At 42.9% G+C, this 19,643-nt stretch overlaps 1 protein-coding gene across 2 annotated transcripts; it reads right to left on the bottom strand.

Annotated features, from left to right (window-relative positions):
• Nucleotides 1-3,417: 3,417 nt before the first annotated feature.
• LOC128528057 (uncharacterized) lies at nt 3,418-5,677 on the bottom strand. Of its 2 annotated transcripts, XM_053500794.1 has the most exons (3): nt 4,964-5,677; nt 4,575-4,857; nt 3,418-4,481 (listed from the first exon to the last, which is right to left on the bottom strand). In XM_053500794.1, the coding sequence occupies exons 1-3, from the start codon at nt 5,284-5,286 to the stop codon at nt 3,837-3,839; spliced, it is 1,251 nt and encodes a 416-aa protein (XP_053356769.1). In that variant the 5' UTR covers nt 5,287-5,677; the 3' UTR covers nt 3,418-3,836. The 2 variants fall into 2 exon arrangements, with proteins under 2 accessions (XP_053356769.1, XP_053356768.1); XM_053500793.1 differs by having other exon boundaries at nt 3,418-4,857.
• Nucleotides 5,678-19,643: the final 13,966 nt, after the last annotated feature.

Genomic DNA, 19,643 nt, shown 5'->3' with positions numbered 1-19,643 from the left:
GTTTTTTTGTTCAGAATGCTCTTGTGTGTTTCATGGATATTTTGTTCACTGTAAGCAATACTGTAAAACTTTTTCTGTTCTATCATACCGTGTTTCTACTGTACCTCCTGTAGTAAACAGTAAATAAAAAAAAACTTGTTTGCTTTTTACTGGAATGCTTTTGAATGTGAACATTACTGTACGTGTGGACATACAGTTACCAACCAAGACATTTCTGGTGTCAAAATGGTGGATTGCATGTTTTGCATGCAAATACCTGTAAAACTGAAACATAAAAGTCTATGCAGTTTTTGTAATGTCAATAATTGCCAGTATTTTGAAACCTGGTGTACTTTGATTGACTGCATGTACCTTGTGAAGTGAAAACAAGTGTTATTCTTTGACAGAATAATTTCATTTTAAGTCAGATTTATAGTGTTTTTGTAAAGTTAGTGTGTGCAGAGAAAGATGTGTTCTATTTTGAAATGAAGAGTTAGTATATATTTAACAAAATGTATTTTTGAGAAGAAAATTATCCATTTGGCCAATTGTGTTTTGTAGGTGTGAGTCTGTGTTAAGAGTTTAGAAAAAGTATCTGAAGTATGGGACTCAACCTACCGGACATCCGGAAATATCAGCTAAGTGTCTACCTACGTTATATCTCTGACTGAGTACATAGAGGACACAAAACAGTATGGTTTGACGTTTAAATTTTATTTAGTAAATTTCCTTTGGTAAATTAGCATTTTCTTGAGAAGTTTAAATCTGTAAAAGCTGCTTGTAGTAACCCCATTACAATAAGTGCTATCAAGGCATGGCAGGCATTTGGAGGACCGACCCAGGCTCACCTCAACTTTTACTCCCATTATTGACAACTATGACTTTCTGCCGGGGATTGTGGATGGAAGTTTTCAAGTTCGGGCACATAAAGGTCTCACCAATCTGCATGATATGTTTAAGGTGACCCCTTTAATGTCCTTTGAACAATTAGTCGTAAAGTACAGTATACCACCACAGGATTTTTTTTCTTTTTTCTTTTTACAAGATTCTAAATGAATGTGGTTTGTCAAACACAGACGTTTTGAAAAATAAATAAGAACGGACACTTGATATACAAAATACAGATGATGAATGAGAGTAAGCAGGGACCCTATGCATATGCAATGAAGTAAAAGCAATACATTTAAATTTTTTGCACAGAGCTTACATCTCACCATCGCAGAGGCACAAGTTTAAAAATGAATGCTCTCCAGTGTGCCTGAAATGTAAAACAGAGGAGGGAGATTTTGCTCACTGTCTCTGGTTTTGTAGGGAAATTAAAAGAATTTGGATTATGGTTGAGCAAGAACTTAGTGTTATTTTGTCTATTAATATTGGCTGTGATCCAAAATACTTGTTGCTTGAAATATGTATCGATATGGTCTTAGACAAACATAAAAAGACACTTTGCAAGTTTCTTACATTTTGTGCAAGAACATGTATTCTTCTGAACTGGTTAAGGGATAAAGCCCTTTTTAGGGCACTTCGGCACAGAGTTATTCTGGAATATGTCTCATTGGATTTCTTAACCTGTGCTGTTAATAGTAAAGATGCCATATTTCATAGAAGGTTGAGATATATGGGTTTAGATGTATCCTCTATTATTATTAGAGGTTATGATTAATAAGAGTTTTTACGGAAAAAAGGGAAAAAAAGGGGGGGAAAGGAATTTAGTGGTATATTGAAGTACAAATATGTATCATGTATCATGTGTCTTTTATTTCTTTCTTACACTTATTTAATGAAATGGTAAACCATAATAGTTTTTTGTATGTGTTTGGTTTGTAATTGTTTGTAAAATGTAAAAAAAAGAAGAATAAAAAATACAATTAATAATAAATATAGCTGCAAGCAACGATGATGGGCCCAAGCACCCTAAGCCACCTTTACCTGGGTCCACTGCACAACCTGTGAGTTATTTGAGTGAATTACATTTTTTTCTGATTGCTTAGGCACATTTTTTGTAACTATTGGCTATTTTTGCAAAACTCTACACACAAATAAGAAAACCTTTCACCCAATTATCAAAACATTGTAGTTCTCTTGCAAAAGCGAACACAGCTAGATTAACTCTTCACACCTTCGTAAAAATGGAGTTTTCTTATCAAACAGTACACACAAGCCATCATCTACTAAGCACACAATGCGCCAATTGCACACTGATGGTATGAATGCAAAACACATCTGGCTTTTGCTTTCTCTGTGTACAGATTTCAATTTGAGGTCATACTTTTGTCAAAGTGTCATGTAAACATACAAGGATCAAAACTTCAATTATTGGTGTTTATTCACACTCATCAAAACCAAGACAAAGTCAGAACACAAAATAGTAATTTCACAAAAAAAAGGGAAAAAAAGCCTACATCATGTCGTCTTCCTGGGTCCGGCCACAAAATTTCATCCACACCGCATGCAATATCATCCAGTCCAAGGCACCGGGGAAAATATCTCCTTGAATGCTGTATCCAGGCCTGACATGATGCCTGGTCAATATCTGTACATGCCTCCTCCATTACCTGTAAAAGGGCTACCTGTTGATGAGGATGACGGTCGTATACTTTCCAGCGTGCCGGTTTCCGGTTGAGTGCCATGAAGGATGGGTGGTCTGTAAGCCAGTTGTGGACCAAAGCAGCCCTATGGAAACTAACATTGTCCCATATGATGACATATCGGGTATGCTCTGGTCTCTGAACAGTGAGCATTTCATGTAAGGTGTCCAGAAATGCAATAATGTATGCAGTGTTGTATGGGCCTATGGTTGCATGATGGTGAACAACACCATTTTGGCTTATAGCTGCACACATGGTTTTGTTACCACCACGGTGTCCAATAATGTTCCTGCCACGTCTCATTAGAGAAACACAACAGTGCCATACATGCAAAAGTGATACAAAGTACTTACTGATTCTCATTTCGAAATGTCCTAATGATGCTTGCCACAGTGTAGCGGCTCAAATTAGGCTGAACCCGTTGGCCAACTTCCCTCAGGGTCATCCCATGGTTGATGACATGGTCCACTATTGCAGCTCTGATGCCATCAGTTATTCTATTTCTTACTCTTCTTACCCTTCCTCTTTCCCCTCCTCGTCCTCTTCTTGCTCCTCCTTGTCCTCTTCCTCTAACTTCCTCTAATCCTCTCGCTTCTTCACCTCCACGTCCTCTTCCTCCAACTTCTTTACCTCCACGTCCTCTCCCTCGGCCTCCTCGGCCTCCTCTGATTCTCACTTTTCTCACTCTTACTGCTCCTTCCATTGTACTCTGTGCGAACTAAGTGCAAAGCAGTGTTTGTGCTTTTAGTTTTGCAAACTCAGTGATTGGTTTTGCTATAAGTATTAATAGTTTTAGAAATTGTGCTATAAGAATCACAGTTAGGATTTACAGTTTTTTCTGATTGCTTAAGCACATTTTTTGTAACTATTGGCTATTTTTGCAAAACTCTACACACAAATAAGAAAACCTTTCACCCAATTATCAAAACATTTTAGTTCTCTTGCAAAAGAGTATACATCTTGTTTAACTCTACAAACCTTTGTAAAAATGGTATTTTTGTACCAAACAGTTAACACTAACCATCATATTTATAAGCACACAAAGTGCCAACTACACACTGATGGTATAAATAAAAAACACATCTGGCTTTTGCTTTCTCTGTGCACAAGGTAGGTGAATTTGAAGTAATACTTTTGACATAATTTTGTCATACAAACACACAAGGATTCAAATTTTACTTACTGTAAGTATGAATGTTTATTCATACATATCAAAACGAAGCACAAAAAAACATACAATTTCACTGAAAGAGAGAGAGAGAAAAAATATCAATCATGTCGTCTTTCTGGGTCCGGCCACAGAATTTCATCGACATCACAAGCAATGTCTTCTTGTCCAAGGCACCGTGGAAAATATCTTCTTGAGTGCCGTATCCAGGCCTGACATGATGCCTGGTCAATATCCTCACATGCCTCTTCCATTGCCTGTAAAAGAGCCATGCGCTGATGGGGATGACGGTCATAGACCTTCCAGCGCCAGGCAGAGAAGAATTCTTCGATTGGATTCAGGAATGGAGAATATGGGGGGAGGTTTAGTACAGTAAAGAGTTGGTGATCTGTGAACCAGTTGCGGACCAAAGCAGCCCTATGGAAGCTAACATTGTCCCATATGATAACATATCTCATCTGCTCTGCTCTCTGAACATTAGTGAGTGTATGATATAGGGTATCCAGGAATGTAATAATGTGTGCAGTGTTATATGGGCCCAGGATTGCATGATGGTGCACAACACCATTTTGACTCATAGCTGCACACATAGTTATATTACCACCACGCTGTCCTGGCACATTGATTATAGCACGTTGTCCAATAAGGTTCCTGCCACGTCTCCTTGTTTTAGTTAGGTTAAAACCTGCCTCATCTACATAAATCAGTTCATGACCCATGGCATCTGCCTCTAGCTCCATCACTCTCTGGAAAAGACAAAACAAATGCAGCACAGCAGGTTCATACACAGCACTACAGGATGGACTTCCACATTCAGTACCAATGATATTATAGCTTACCTGAACATATTCATATCGCAGTTGTTTTATGCGCTCACTGTTTCTTTCAAAAGGGACTCTGTAAATTTGTTTCATTCTTATTCTATTTCGTGCCAGTACACGAGATAATGCAGAGATGCTCACGTAGTTTATGTTTTGGAATGTGATGGTATCCTCTATTATGCGCTGCTGTATTTCTCGCAGCCTAATGGAATTATTGGCCAACACCATATTGACTATATGAGTCTCTTGTTCTTCAGTGAACATTCTTTGTCTGCCCCCAGATGCTGGATTTCTAGCAACTCTGTAAAGTAACAAATTCAGTTTTTACATGTCAAGTACTGTATTGTTTTTCATTAGGGTATGGTGCTACTAGAAAACTTACTGTAGTATGAAGTAACTGTACTAACCGATTCTCATTTCGAAATGTCCTTATGATACTTGCTACAGTGTAGCGGCTGAGGTTAGGCTGAACCCGTTGGCCAGCTTCCCTTAGGGTCATTCCATGGTTGATTACATGGTCTACTATTGTTGCTCTGATGTCATCAGGAATTCTGATTCTTCTTATCCTTCCTCCTTCCTCTTCACCTCCTTGTCCTCTTCCTCTAAATTCACCTCCTAGTCTTTGTCCTCCTCCTCTTCCACCTGCTCCTTCACGTCCTCGTCCTCTTCCTCTTCCTCGCCCTCCTCTAATTCTCACTCTTCTCAGTCTGCCCTCCATTGTTCTCCACATTGAAAGCTTACCTGTGGCTTATTTATAGTGCTCAAGCTGATTGCAAAGTGAACTAATTATATAAAACTGTTTTCACATGTGCAGTGTGGTCAAACAGTTACACAAAAAGTGTAAAAAATGTCCATAAATGTGTATAGTTTTACTAGGAGTGTTCTGATAATTTGGAAATTGTGTGTAAAGTACTGAGTTGTGTTTACAGTTCTGCAAAAGGAGTGCTGTGGATTAGATTGTATTTATACATTTGCAAATTGTGTGTTATAAAAGTGCAAACTGTGTGCAAAGCAGTGTTTGTGCTTTTAATTTTGCAAACTCAGTGAATAGTTTTTCTACAACTATTAATAATTTTAGAAATTGTGCTACAGGAATCATTATTACTGTTTAAGCAATCAGAAAAAACTGTAAGCCATCAGAAAAAACTGTAAGAACTACAAAAAAATCGCTGCCACGCCGGCTTGCACACGTTGCACACTGTATAGGGCTGTTGTCAGCTTGGGCCCTAAATACTTGTCATATCAATTGTGTGTGTGCGTGTGTGTATGAGAGTGAGAGATATGTGTGTGTATGAAAGTGAGAGATATGTGTGCGTGTGTGTGTGTGTACATGTGTGAGAGTGAGAGATGTCTGTGTGGAAATGTTAATGTTTATGATGTACTGTATGAATGTGTTTATGTGTGCATGCGTGTGTGTGTGTCTATGTGTGAGAGAGAGATTGTGTATGTGTGTGATATGACTATGTTTGTGCGCGCGTGTATGAGTGTGTGTAAGTGTTAACATTTGTGATGTATACGTGTGTAGAATAGGCCGCAAATGCTGGAAAAAAGCATCACACTATGATGTTACTCAAAGTGATGTCGCTGAACGTGTCACTGAATATAATGTCACTCAATATAATGCCACACATAAAAATTCTTAATCATTTTTCAGCATAGGTTTTAAGACATTATCACGGCTATCTTTAGATCACATCAACCGGGTTTGGTGCAATCAAATACAGTGCATCCCAAAAGTATTCACAGCGCATGATTTTTTCCATATTTTGTTATGTTACAGCCTTATTTTAAAATGGATTAAATTATATCGATTTATAATTGATGGAGTACTTGATAAACTTTTTTTCATGTAGTCATTATGGGGGGTTGTGTGTAGAATTCTGAGAAAAAAATGAATTTAATCTATTTTAGAATAAGGCTGTGCCATAACAAAATGTGGAAAAAGTGATGGGCCATGAATACTTTTCAGATGCCATGTAAGTTCCCTAGGAGGAGTATATTAAAATCCATCGGGTACGTTTTGGTAAATGACCCAAAATAACTATGTTATTAGTATAACTATATACTCATACTACTATATACTACATACTCTACTAACTATAACTCAATGAGTTGAGCCCATCCTGAGTCCATCTACACACACCCCTCCTTCTCTAGCCTTTACACACATACACCACTCCTTCTCTTGCCTTTCACACACACACACACACACACACACACACACACTCTCTCTCTCTCTCTCTCTCTCTCTCTCTCTCTCTCTCTGCGCATGCGCTGGGTGTGAGTGAGCGTGCGGAAGGCTGTCTGGCATCCTGCCAAGTTTTTCGGAAGACTGTTTGTTTTTTTATTTATTTATTTTTTAAATTAGTAAATGTTTTAGTTTAAATAAAAGTTTAAAGTGAGAGAGAGAGCGAGCAGGCACCATGGCCTCTGAGGCCGGTGTAGAGACTTTGTCTCTCCGGCATGGTGTCAGGTGTGTGCCGGAGGACGGCGTGCAGATTGAGGACGTGTTGTTAGCAGTGGGGGAGCAGGTCGGGTGTGAGAACATCTACTCTGCCTCCCGGATGAACAAAGCCGTGGTGGTGTTCTTGAACAAAGTGGACCTTGCGAGCGCACTGACTAAGAGTGGATTATGTGTGAGAGGAGCCGTTGTTAAAGTCACCCCTCTGTCTGTCCCTACGGCGAGGGTGGTGATCTCTAACGTGCCTCCCTTCATAAAAAATGAGGCAATAATGAAGAAGCTGGCCCATTTCTGGAAGTTTGTCGGGCCCATGAGAGCCATCCCGCTCGGGTGCAGAAGCCCCAACATGCGTGTCTTGTCTTTCCGCCGGCAGATTTTGATGATTTTAAACAACGAAGAACAGACATTAAATGTGAACTTTAAAGTTAAAGACGAGAGCAACAGCTACACCGTCTTCGCCACCATGGAGCCGCTGAGGTGTTTTGAGTGCAGGGACGTCGGTCACAAGAGGCTGAGCTGCTTGCATGTGCAGCCGGGGAGCTCAGCGGCAAACAGCGGCAGCGGCGCGAGGACAGCCGGCGGGGGGGCACCGAGGAGTCCGTACCTGCGGTGGGCCTCGCCGACACACCGGAACTCCAACAGGTCAGTACTGAACACACCGGCAGCACGGAGACACACCAGCAGCACGGAGACACACCCTGCGCTCGGCGCTGAACCCAACACCGGTACCACTGTACACAGCCCGAGCACAGAACCTGATGTCGGTACAGTGTTCAGTGCTGACAGTGACCACGCCCCCAACGTCTGCACCAAAACACAGCAACCGCAGACCAGCACACCACCACAGACACCTAAAGACACAAAACCGAAGAGAAAACGGGAGGAGACGTCCAATAAAGAACCGACAACTAAGCATAAAACCCGCAGTCAGACTGTGAACACCGCGGTACAGGAGAGTGAGGAGGCCAGGTGCAGCACCGCACACACACCTGTAGGGATAGAGGAGCAGGTCAACCTGTTCCTACAGCTGTCCGAAACAGAGAGGAAAAAGGTAGTGAAAACGTTAAAAGAACTGAAAAAAACTAAGACAACAGACAAAAACAAACAAACCGTCACTCAAAAAGAAGAAGAAAAAATGGACAACAGCTGAAACCAAACCACAAACTGTAAATAAAACTGTAAATTAACAGACAAAAAAAACTGAAAAAAAAGACTTGTTAATAGTAGGGAAGTGGGGTGGGGGGTCTAATGGGTGTTTTAATAAAAAAAATAAATAAATAAAAAAGCTGTAAATATGTAAATACTGAATGTGTGTATGCGTGTGTCTGTGTGTCTGTATATATATATATATATATATATATATATATATATATATATATGAAAAATGTAACAGGTTTTTTCTTTATTGTTTCACAATAAAGTGTGTTTAAAACCTCACCTCTCTCTCTCTCTCTCTCTGTCACGAACCTTCCTCTGATGTCTGTGTGTGCGTGGCATAATGTGCAGGAGGCGAGCTGGCGGTTTAGTATTCGGCTTTTATTTAAGCACATAAAATAAACACCGACTTAAATTAAACCAAAGGAAAATAACTATAAAGACAACAAAAGCTAGACGCCTGACTGTGCTCCAGTCAGGCTCTTTATAATCAACTTAATTACCTCACCTCGGTTCAGGTGAATTCCCACGTCACCTGACCGAGGTGCAGTCTGGGACATGCAGTCCAACTAAAACACTAACTTTAACATAAAACAAAACAAACCCGGCGCTTTGGCGCCCTCTAGGGGTTAACCGTTACAGTACCCCCCCCTAAAAAACGCTCCTCCGGAGCGTTACCGGAGGACCCGGACTCCCTCCCCAGCGGTCCCAGTCCGGACCTCCAACACCGAGGCGGTCGATCCCCTCTCGTGGGCTAGGCTTAAGAGCTGGAGCGACGCTCGGCGGCGGCTGAGGAGCTGGGGCGACGCTCGGCGGCGGCTGAGGAGCTGAAGCAACGCTCGGCGGCGGCTGAGGAGCTGGAGCGACGCTCGGCGGCGGCTGAGGAGCTGGAGCGACGCTCGGCGGCGGCTGAGGAGCTGGAGCGACGCTCGGCGGCGGCTGAGGAGCTGGAGCGACGCTCGGCGGCGGCTGAGGAGCTGGAGCGACGCTCGGCGTCGGCTGAGGAGCTGGAGCGACGCTCGGCGGCGGCTGAGGAGCTGGAGCGACGCTCGCTGAGCTGGGCGGCGGCGGCGGCGGAGCTGAGCTGGGCGGCGGCGGCGGAGCTGGAGCGACGCTCGCTGAGCTGGGCGGCGGCGGCGGAGCTGGAGCGACGGCGGCGGAGCTGGAGCGACGCTCGCTGAGCTGGGCGGCGGCGGCGGCGGAGCTGGAGCGACGCTCGCTGTGCTGGGCGGCGGCGGCGGCGGAGCTGGAGCGACGCTCGCTGAGCTGGGCGGCGGCGGAGCTGGAGCGACGCTCGCTGAGCTGGGCGGCGGCGGCGGCGGAGCTGGAGCGACGCTCGCTGTGCTGGGCGGCGGCGGCGGCGGCGGAGCTGGAGCGACGCTCGCTGTGCTGGGCGGCGGCGGCGGAGCTGGAGCGACGTCCTCAAAGCCAGATGGCGGAGGAAGAAGCAGGCCGGCCTGGAAGTCTGGCTGAGGAGCCGGAGCGTCGATCGCTGTCTCCATCGGCGGCTGCTGAGCTGGCGCGATGTCCTCAAAGCCGGGAGGCGGAGGAAGCAGCAGGCCGTCCTCGCAGCCCGGCTGAAGCGCTGGCTCGCTGTTCATGCAGCTTGGAGGCGGCAGATCGGCAGCGCCGCACACGACGCTTGGCGGCTGTGGAGCGGGAGCGACGTTTCCCCTGTCTGGCAGAGGCGGCGGCTGAGGAGTAGACGTGTCTGGCAGCCGCGGCACGTAGACCTCCGCGTTGACTACAGTCGGGAGCGGGAGGAGGAGCGCGTCGTCCAGATTAGAGAGAGGGAGAGTGTCCGGAGCTACATCGCAGTTCTCTCAAACCTGGACGAGCAGCCTTTGGAGTAGCGCCACCTGCTCCCGCAGGTCGGAAATGCGCTCTCTGTTCAGCTGTGCCAACAACGTGTAGTCCTCCTCCGTTAAGTCCTCGTCACCGTTCCTCTTGGCTGGTGGTTGGGACCGTGTATCTCCCCTCTGCCTCACCCTTGAACGGCGTCCGCCGAATGGCGAGCCTGCAGCCTTCCCAGCTGCGCCGCGCTCTTCTCTCTCGCTGCTCTTCGCTGTCTTCCAGCCAGTCCGCCGGTTCGATCAGCCTGCAGCCTTCCCAGCTCTGCAAGAGCTCTCTCTCCCCTTGCTCCTCGCTGTCCTCCAGCCATTCCGCCAGCTCGGGCGAGATGGTGATAGCGCCCCCCCCCAAAAAACGTCTGGGGGAGCGACCTCCGCTATGCCACTACGACGGTCTAGCTTTCTGTCACGAACCTTCCTCTGATGTCTGTGTGTGCGTGGCATAATGTGCAGGAGGCGAGCTGGCGGTTTAGTATTCGGCTTTTATTTAAGCACATAAAATAAACACCGACTTAAATTAAACCAAAGGAAAACAAAAAGACAACAAAAGCTAGACGCCTGACTGTGCTCCAGTCAGGCTCTTTATAATCAACTTAATTACCTCACCTCGGTTCAGGTGAATTCCCACGTCACCTGACCGAGGTGCAGTCTGGGACATGCAGTCCAACTAAAACACTAACTTTAACATAAAACAAAACAAACCCAGGCGCTTTGGCGCCCTCTAGGGGTTAACCGTTACACTCTCTCTTTCTCTCTCTAATAGAAACACTGCTTTTTGCGATTCTTTTCAAAAAGGGACGTGCAGGTTAATTTTTTTAATGTTCACTTTACAGGACTGATTCCAATAGTGTCCGCTAATGCTCATTAGTGATGTTCCTTGTTAATTTTTCCGATAAAGCAGTCTTTCTGTTAATGTGTGTATGTGTGTGTGTGTGAAACTTAAATAAGAGAGGAGGAGGAGTTACTGTGTAAGATGAGCAGAGGGAGAGGCAGGGTCTGAATCTTCCTCTCCTCTTACCTTAGCTTCACACACACACACACACACACACATACACACAGCCGCCCCTAATGGGTGCGTGAGCAAGCAGTTCGAAAAGATGTGGTCGGCTGACGTCACGCGGTTCGGAGGAAACACGTGATAGTCTTCGGCCCTCCTGGCTGAGTGGTAATAGTAGTCTTAATTTGGGAGCCCCCTAGTGACGGGGAGAAATTGGCTTCGACTAAATTAGGGGAGAAAATTGGAAAAATCCAAAAAAAAAAAAAAAAATTGAACAAAGATAAAAAATAAAAACATTATTGTCGCACTGTGCAAAAGTTTGGGCACCCTACATAATCAGTACTTAGTACCTTCCCTGGCAGATATCACAGCTTGCAAATGGTTTTTATAGCCAGCTAAAAGTCTTTCATTTCTTGTACTTAAGATTTTCTCCCATTCTTCTGTGAAAAAGGCTACTAATTCTGTAATATTCTTTGGTTGTCTTGCATGCACAGCTCTGTTAAGATCTACCCACAGTTTAATGTTTGAAGCAGGGGACTGTGATGGCCATTTCAAAACCTTTAGCTTGCGTTTCTTGAGGTTTTCCATAGAGGATTTGGAGGTATGTTTAGGATCATTGTTCTGTTGTAGAATCCATCCTCGTTTCAGCTTCAGCTTTTTTACAGATGTTTGCTTCCAGAATTTGCTGGTATTTAGTGGAATCCATTCTTCCCTCCACCTGTGCAATGTTTCCTGTGCCACTGGCTGCAACACAACCCCAAAGCATGACAGATCTATCCCGATGCTTAAAGGGGTCATCCAGTCCCATTTTTCATTAAATGTTAATATGATTCTTTAGGGTCCTAATGTAAAGTTTGCAATATACTTTAATAAAAAATTCTCAGTGGTTGTGTAAAAAAAAAAACTACTTTTACCTAGTAAAAACTAGCTCTGTTCTCAGCAACCTGTTTCAGTGCATGCTCCTTTAAATGCTTATGATCTCTGTTGAGCTCGTCCCCCAGTTCTGTGGGGCGTGTCTCCACAACACACGTAAGGTATAGCCACGGGAGTGTAGTCCAGTGCGGGCAATGCTTTGGACTGCATTACCCACAAAGCATTGCCCACAACGCAGTGCGGGCAATGCTTTGTGGGTAATGCAGTCCACTGGAAAACGCTGGTATATAGAGCCTGAGCCTGTTTTCTTAAGTAGTTTTTGGTTTGATTTAAGTACGGAACCCACCCGGAAGTTTTTAATATCGCCTGACAACGCAGAAATTAAAAGAATAGACATGCATTGACTCGATTTGTCTTTCTCATCACTGGGCATGAAATTAACGGGCTGTTACGCTGCCGCGAGCAACAACAACAAAAGCGGAGAGGCTTACTGAGAGAGATACAAATGGGATGTGTGTACTAATGTGTTTACATGACTTCTTAATCTTTGACAGACATCGTTATAAACCATCCAACATTACAAAGGTAAGCATAATATAGTTTTCCGACTATGTACACAGTTTGCAACTAGACAGTCACCTTAATGCATTGTTTATTATAAACAGGCGATTAGGAATTATATAGAGACGGATGTACATAGAGAAGACGACATAACACATAAAGACAAGGAAGTTAACTAACACTCCTCGTTTATAAAGCAGTATGGTGAAAAATGATTAGCGCAAACACGAACGCATTTAGGTAGATCGGCGGGAACGTTAGCTTCAAAAACAAAATTCAGCCACTGCGTCCTCAGCGGCTCAGATGTCGGTAATGAATGACGACTGCTGTGTTCGCTATTACACCCAACAACTGTACACCACACTCGCTTAGGCAACATTTTGCTCCAGCAGCGAAAAACAATGGCCGACAGCTTCTTCTCACTCGGGGCAGGTCTTTGCTAAAACACCAGTGTCAATCAACTATAGTAGGAGCGGCCTCTGTTGGTGTGGGGTCACATTGACAGGCATTTGAGATTGGCCTGATTTCAGAAAGGGAAATGTTATTTTAATAAATGAAAAGAAAATCACTGGTCAGCTCTTAATCATTGTAGAGTGGTTGTGTACACACTCTCCTAACACACATTTCAGTCCAAACAGCTTGAAAAAGTGCTTGTAGGCCCGTATGACCCCTTTAATAGTTGGCAAGGTGTTCTTTTCATGAAATGCTGCTCCTTTTTTTCTCCAAACATGCCTTTGCTGATTGTGGCCAAAGAGTTCTATTTTAACTCCATCATTCCACAGCACTTATTTCCAAAACCCATCAGGCTTCTGTAGATGTTCTGTTGCATACTTTTGTTGTTGGATTTTGTGATGGGGACACTGGTAAAGTTTTCTTCTGCTGACTCTTCCATAAAGGTCTTGTCTGTGCAAGCATCGCTGCACAGTGGAATAGTGTACCACCACTCCTGAGTCTGCTAAATATTCCTGCAGGTTTTTTGCAGTCAAATGGGGGTTTGTCTTTCTGACCAGCATATGAGCAGTTCTCTTTGAGAGTTTTCTTGGTCTTCCAGATCCCATCTTGACCTCCATAGTTCCCCTGAACTGCCGTTTGTTAATTACGTTTAATTGCAAGCTGACAATGCTTTGCTATCTTCTTGTAGCCTTCTCCTGCATTGTGGGCATCAATACCTTTTCATTTTCAGTCTTACACAGCTGCTTAGAGGAACCCATGGTTGTTGAGTGTCCGCAAGTGTGTGCCCAAGGTTTAAAGTGTCAAGGTATTTGTAAAACTTTGAAATTGGCATTTACTAATGACAGCTGTTGCCATACTTCAGATCTAACTATTGAGGTCTGAAACCTTGTAAAAAGAATATGGGACTTTTGCACAGTGCCATAATAATGTTTTTTCTTTTTTTTTATGGCATAAGAAGTAACTATGTATTAATGTTTGCTGAAAATATTGTGCATTTTTACCATTTCCAAGATCTTTCCCATTTAAAAAATCACCAAAATCTGTTATCTATTAAGATTTGTTATTCCTAAACTTCTGCATAAGACTGTATGTTATTTAAGCATTAAACCAGGGTGAGTTTAGACCCCAAGGGGTGTCAAATTTGGTAAATAAATGTTCATTAAATTCTTAATGTGACTGTTGTTGCTTTGTTTATAATTTGGTGTCATTATAGTATATTGATCTGAATTAAACCTCATGTTGTGTTTGTTATTGGATCACACTCATAATGTTTCCGGCCTTTTGACCAGATCATTTTATTTCATTTTAAATCCACAATAATAAAGTAATCCGTTCCTAAGTTCTGGATGTAACCCAATTTGGTCGTAGACGGATTACGTTTTTTCCATAGGAATACATGTATATAAAAGTAATCCGTTCTCCATCACTATGAACTATGTTTAACTTTTGATATCAAAAATATATAACAATGTATGAAAAAGCCTTAACTATAGGAAAAATAATACAGCACTAAATATAAATGTAAACTGTACAGGAGGTTTATATTCTCCTGTACAGTTTCCATGTATATTAATGCTGTATTATAATATTTAGAGCTGTATTATTATTTATAGTTTTATATATAAATACACATTTAATTTTTACATGTACTTTTAACACACCTCTATTAGGAAGACTCACTGACATGACGGAATAGAGGAGAGAAAGATTGGTGGGGAGGGGGTTAGTGTTTGGATGGAGTCCCCTTCCATTATAAGACTGAATAGTTCTCCTTCAGGGGTTTTCTCTCGTTTGTGTTCTTGGCATCTGGTTCGTGTGTGGCAGATGTTTTTTCACTAAAAATCTATCCAAATATTTCTTCCTGCTGTACTTCTTGGCAAAGATACTTCTTGGCAAAGACTTGGACATCGTTCCACTTTGCACAAAATTATTTAATCTTGTGCCTAATCCCTGACTGCAGACTGAGCAAAACCGAAGCTCGGTGACGATCTCATGCCTTTATTCAGCTGACAGCGGCAACTTGGGATGGAGCATTTTGGGTCGTGTTCTTGAGCAGAGGTGGAAAGAGTAATAAAATGTTGTACTTAAGTAAAAGTTCTGTTACTTTAGTGAACTTTTACTGAAGTAAAGGTAAAGTTACCTTTATAAAAATCTACTCAAGTAAGAGTAAAAAGTAGCTCATTAAAATTTTACTCAGAGTAAAAGTTACTGAGTTACTTTTTTTTAACAGCAGGGGTGGGATGGGGGATGGAATACTCTTGCATAATAAATCTGTTCCCTTTATTGTGCTTAAAATCAAAGTGGCGCTTATATATAACTAGGGGTTTGCTTCATAAGAATTTGTTGCCATTTCACTTTCACCTGTGTCTGCATCATGGGCTCTGTTTTGTCTGTCTCCATCGTTCTTGTGAATTTAGCATGTTTGTTCTCCACGCCCATCAATCAATCAGTGCAGTGGTTTCCGGGGTGCAATTTTTTTCAGTTTTATTCATTTATTTTTTACCCAGTAGTGAATATGATTTAAAATGTAGTGAGGTACAATACTTTAAACAAAACATACTTAAATAAATGTAAAATTACAGATTTTAAAAACTCTTTAAAAAAGTAGAAGTATACAAAAAAATCTACTTAATTACAGTAATGCGAGTAAATGTAATTTATTACTCTCCTTTAGAACTTTACTGTTCTAAAGTTCTGGAGTTCAAGTCAACCATATATCAGAAAGGGGCAAATACTTTTTCATGGCACTGCACATGTAGTCAGATTGTTTCACTGGGATGAAACTGTGGCAGGTGGAGTTATAGCACTTTTAAAATCATACTAACTTTACATTGATATCAGTAACTTTCAATGATGAATGCTTTTTAACACATGCTTGTGACTCAATAAGAGACAATGCAAAGAATATTTTCTAACAGCCTGTAAATAATAAATTTTGGCAGTATTGTCTTGCATCTTTTGAAATAAATAAATAAATAAATAAATAACAATAATGTCTCATAATGTCTCATTGTCCCAGAATGTCTCATTTTGCTGTCAAACTATCTATAAGCCTCCTGGGTCTCTGTGAGACTGGTGCTACTGGTCACTGAAAATATTGTCCTTATATGTAGTTTTTATGTTGTTTGTCTTATTGTTCTTTACTTTGTTTCTTTGTTTTACAAATATGACCCAACCAGTTGTAGGCAGAATTTGTTCATTTGAAGCATTTTACAGCATTTACCTTAAAAGATTTTTCCTACTTTCGCATGGCTTTTAGCTTTTGACCTTCAGCGCATGACCTTTTCTTCTTCCTCCTTTTCATTTATGGAAATTATTTTTAATTTGCTCAAAAAAATTCGCTGTATCAAGAAAACATATATCTCCGTCCGTGAATTAAAAGTGAAGGGGTCGGGGGCGTGTTTCAGAACACGGATGGAATAGACCAAAGTAATTAATATTTAGAGAGGGCAATACATCCGTATGCGCAGTAACATAAACACTAACTCTTTGTCGGCAGTGCCCGTGCAATCAACGCACTCATCCATATGCGTAAAAAAGACATGCAATGTTATGGTTTTCATCAACCTTTTTTTTTATATTTGCGTACTGACTGGGCCGCCCCACATTGGCCAGCGGGCAACCAGGAAACTCCCGGTGCTCCAGATGGCCAGTCCGCCACTGCAATAACTGTGATATACTGTGATAGTTGATTAAGGTTGTAACGCTTGGATTTAATTAAACCACTAGTTACTTTGCTACGGGGTCGAGAATCAAAATACGGGTTTTTAAACAACACTTCCGGTATTGCGCAATCAAGGCAGGACAAGTAAAGACGCGACACAATAACTAGATGTAAACCAAACCAAAGTGTATTAAACAAAACAAACCAACAAACAAACAAACAAGGTGCACCAAAACCAATATATACAAAATATATACAAATATAAACAATGTGTGTGATGTATGCGAGTGTGTGAGTGCGTGTATGATTGTTCAGAGTCAATGTTATTGCAGTGTGTGAAATGATGCTCGGGAGAGATTGGCTCGGCCTTAATCCATTTCCCTGTTTTATGCCAAATCCCCTTTTATGTGGCTGCGCTCCTCCGGCAGCTGAGGAAAACGTCTGTAAAAGCGCTTCAGATTAACCATGTTCACTATATCAGTTTTTGTGGATTGCCCCACGACACTGTGTAGTTAATTGGTCCTTTTTTGTTTTTTATTTCTGCTTGTCCCTCCCACTTGGGCGCTAGCTTGGCAGAAAATCTTTTCGCTGCGGAGGAGAGTGGGTGAGTTTTTATCCAAACTAGATCTCCCGGTTTAAAGTGGGCATCTTTTCTCCGGGCATTGTAGTATCTAGCTTGTTTGGATTGTTGTTGTTTTACTCTGCGTTTCACTTCCTCCATAATACGTTGTTATCTTTCCAGTAGTGAATAGGCTGTGTGGTTGGATGATTAATGAGCCTTCCGAGTGGCCCTTTTAGTTGCCAACCTAGTGTGAGTTCTGCATTCGTCTTTCCAGTAATTTCCTGTTGCGCTGTATTGATGGAGAATCTGAGCTCTGGTAACCAATGGTCCCAGTTTTGGTGATGGTCCCCGACGTATGAAGCTATTATCATTTTTAAAGTTCTGTTCACTCTTTCCGTCAGGTTCGTTTGTGGGTGGTAGCTCGTAGTTAGCTTTTGGACGCTCCCCCAGGTTTAGCAGAGGTGTGCCAGCAGTTGAGACGTAAACTGGGGTCCTCGATCAGATACTAGATATTTGGGGACTCCCCATCTAATGAAGATTTCCTCTCTTAGCACTTTCACCAGTTTTGGCGTCTTTACAATATAGGGGCGATATACACACCTTGGTGACGTTCGAAAGGGCCCCTTTGATCTCGTGTGTTTTGTGGCTGGTCTTTCGATTGCAGCTTTGTGATGGTAGGGTCCTTATGCTGGGCTTGAGTTATCTCGCACAAGTCGTTTGGTAAGTCGGATGAACATTTAGTGGTCGTGATGGCGAGACATGGAGCAGTGCCCACTTTTAACGGCGGGGGCGCCCAGGATAGCACATCTGGTCCCAGATTTAAACAGCCTTTTCTATGATGTACTGTAAAAACGAACTGTTGTAGGTGTTACATCCATCGGGTGAGACGAGAGCTGGTTTTCGGGCAGTTGAAGGCCCGTGACAGGGCGACATGGTCGGTAAAGACCTCGAAAGCGCGACCTTCTAGATAGTGCCTCCATTTTCCTACAGCCCAGACCACGGCCAAACACTCCTTTTCTGATGTGAAGTAATTCTGCTCAGCTCCTCTCAACATTCGTGAGGGTTAAGCTACTGCTCGTTCTCCTTTTGCTGAAGTTTGGGTGGGGATGGCTCCCAGGCCTACTTCGCTGGCGTCGGTGTGTAATTGGAATGGCAGATTTAGGTTCGGTTGTATTAGTACTGGTGGGTTTTGCAGTGCGTGTTTGATGACATCCATGCTGTTCTGGCATTCTTCGGTCCACTCCCATTTTACTCCTATCCTTTTTAAATTATTTAATGGAGCTGTTATGTCTGCAAAGTTGGGAATGAACTTGTGATACCAGCCGGCGAGACCCAGAAAACGTTGAAGAGATTTTAAGTCTTGAGGAGGATATTTTGCCACCGCCTTTGTTTTCTCCGGGTCTAACTGCACACCTTTTACAGAGATGACATGACCAAGGAACTTTAGCCGCCTTTTAAAGAAATGACACTTCTTCATGTTGAGGGAGAGGTTGGCTTGGGTGAGTCTGGAAAATACTGCGTTGAGATGCATCCTATGTTGTTCTAGTGATTGTAAATAAATAATGATGTCATCTATATAGACAAAGCAATATTTTCCCCGTAGATCCGCCAAGACTTTCTCCATCAGTCGTTGGAACATTGCAGCTGCATTTCTGAGGGCATGGACCGGAATTGAAACAGACCTTTGGTAGGGATGAAGGCGGTCTTCTCACAGCTGTCTCTCTCTATCTTCACCTGCCAGTAACCCGATTGCAGATCCAATGTTGAGAACCAGGAGGCGCCATCCAGTGATTCAATGATGTTGTGTATTAAAGGCATTGGATATGCATCAGGTTTGGTTTTGCTGTTCAACTTTCTAAAATCTACACAGAAACGGTAAGTCCCATCGGGTTTAGGTACTAAAATAACGGGTGATGACCATGACGAGCATGAAGGTTCGATGATGTTGTCCTTCAGCATCTGGTCGACTTGATCTTCTATTATTTTCTTCTTTAAGGGTGATACTCTGTATGCTCTGGACCTAAATGGGGTGTCGTCAGATAAAGTGATTTTGTGTTTCTCTAATGCCATTTTGCCTAAGACGTTGGAGGTGGTGCGGGGCCAAGCGGCCATTAGTTTCAGCAGCTCTTCTTCATTGTCGGTGTCCCAGGATGTCACGCTTTCTGTGTTTTCCTCCACGCATTGTAGATTATCAGGAGTCACAAGTAAGGCGAGATACAGATTGGCTGTCGCCGGGAGATGAGTGTGTCTCCTTTGCGCTGACGTAGAGGGCGCAGAGTGAGGTTGGGACATTATGAAGGGATGGTATGAGACTCCTTCACCTGTTTTCAGCCCGTACTCTCCCCGAGCGATTTCCAAGATGGCTCCCGTGGCTCTTAAGAAGTCCAGCCCCACGATCAGAGGGAAGGCCAGGTGAGAGTTGCTCATGATGTAAGTGTCCAGCCCACATTCGATAGTGTGCCAGATGTAATGGAGCCTTCTCTGGGTTTGCGCCTGGTGTGTTTTTCCATC

This window comes from Clarias gariepinus, chromosome 7 (assembly GCF_024256425.1).
Source record: "Clarias gariepinus isolate MV-2021 ecotype Netherlands chromosome 7, CGAR_prim_01v2, whole genome shotgun sequence".
Lineage (NCBI taxonomy): Eukaryota > Metazoa > Chordata > Actinopteri > Siluriformes > Clariidae > Clarias > Clarias gariepinus.
This window is presented reverse-complemented; position numbering and strand designations above follow the sequence as displayed.

Coding starts and splice junctions, on each gene's coding strand:
- LOC128528057 (XM_053500793.1), bottom strand. CDS start 5,286: ATGTGGAGAACAATGGAGGGCAGACTGAGAAGAGTGAGAATTAGAGGA. Junction 4,858..4,963: donor ACATTTCGAAATGAGAATCG/GTTAGTACAGTT, acceptor GTTACTTTACAG/AGTTGCTAGAAATCCAGCAT.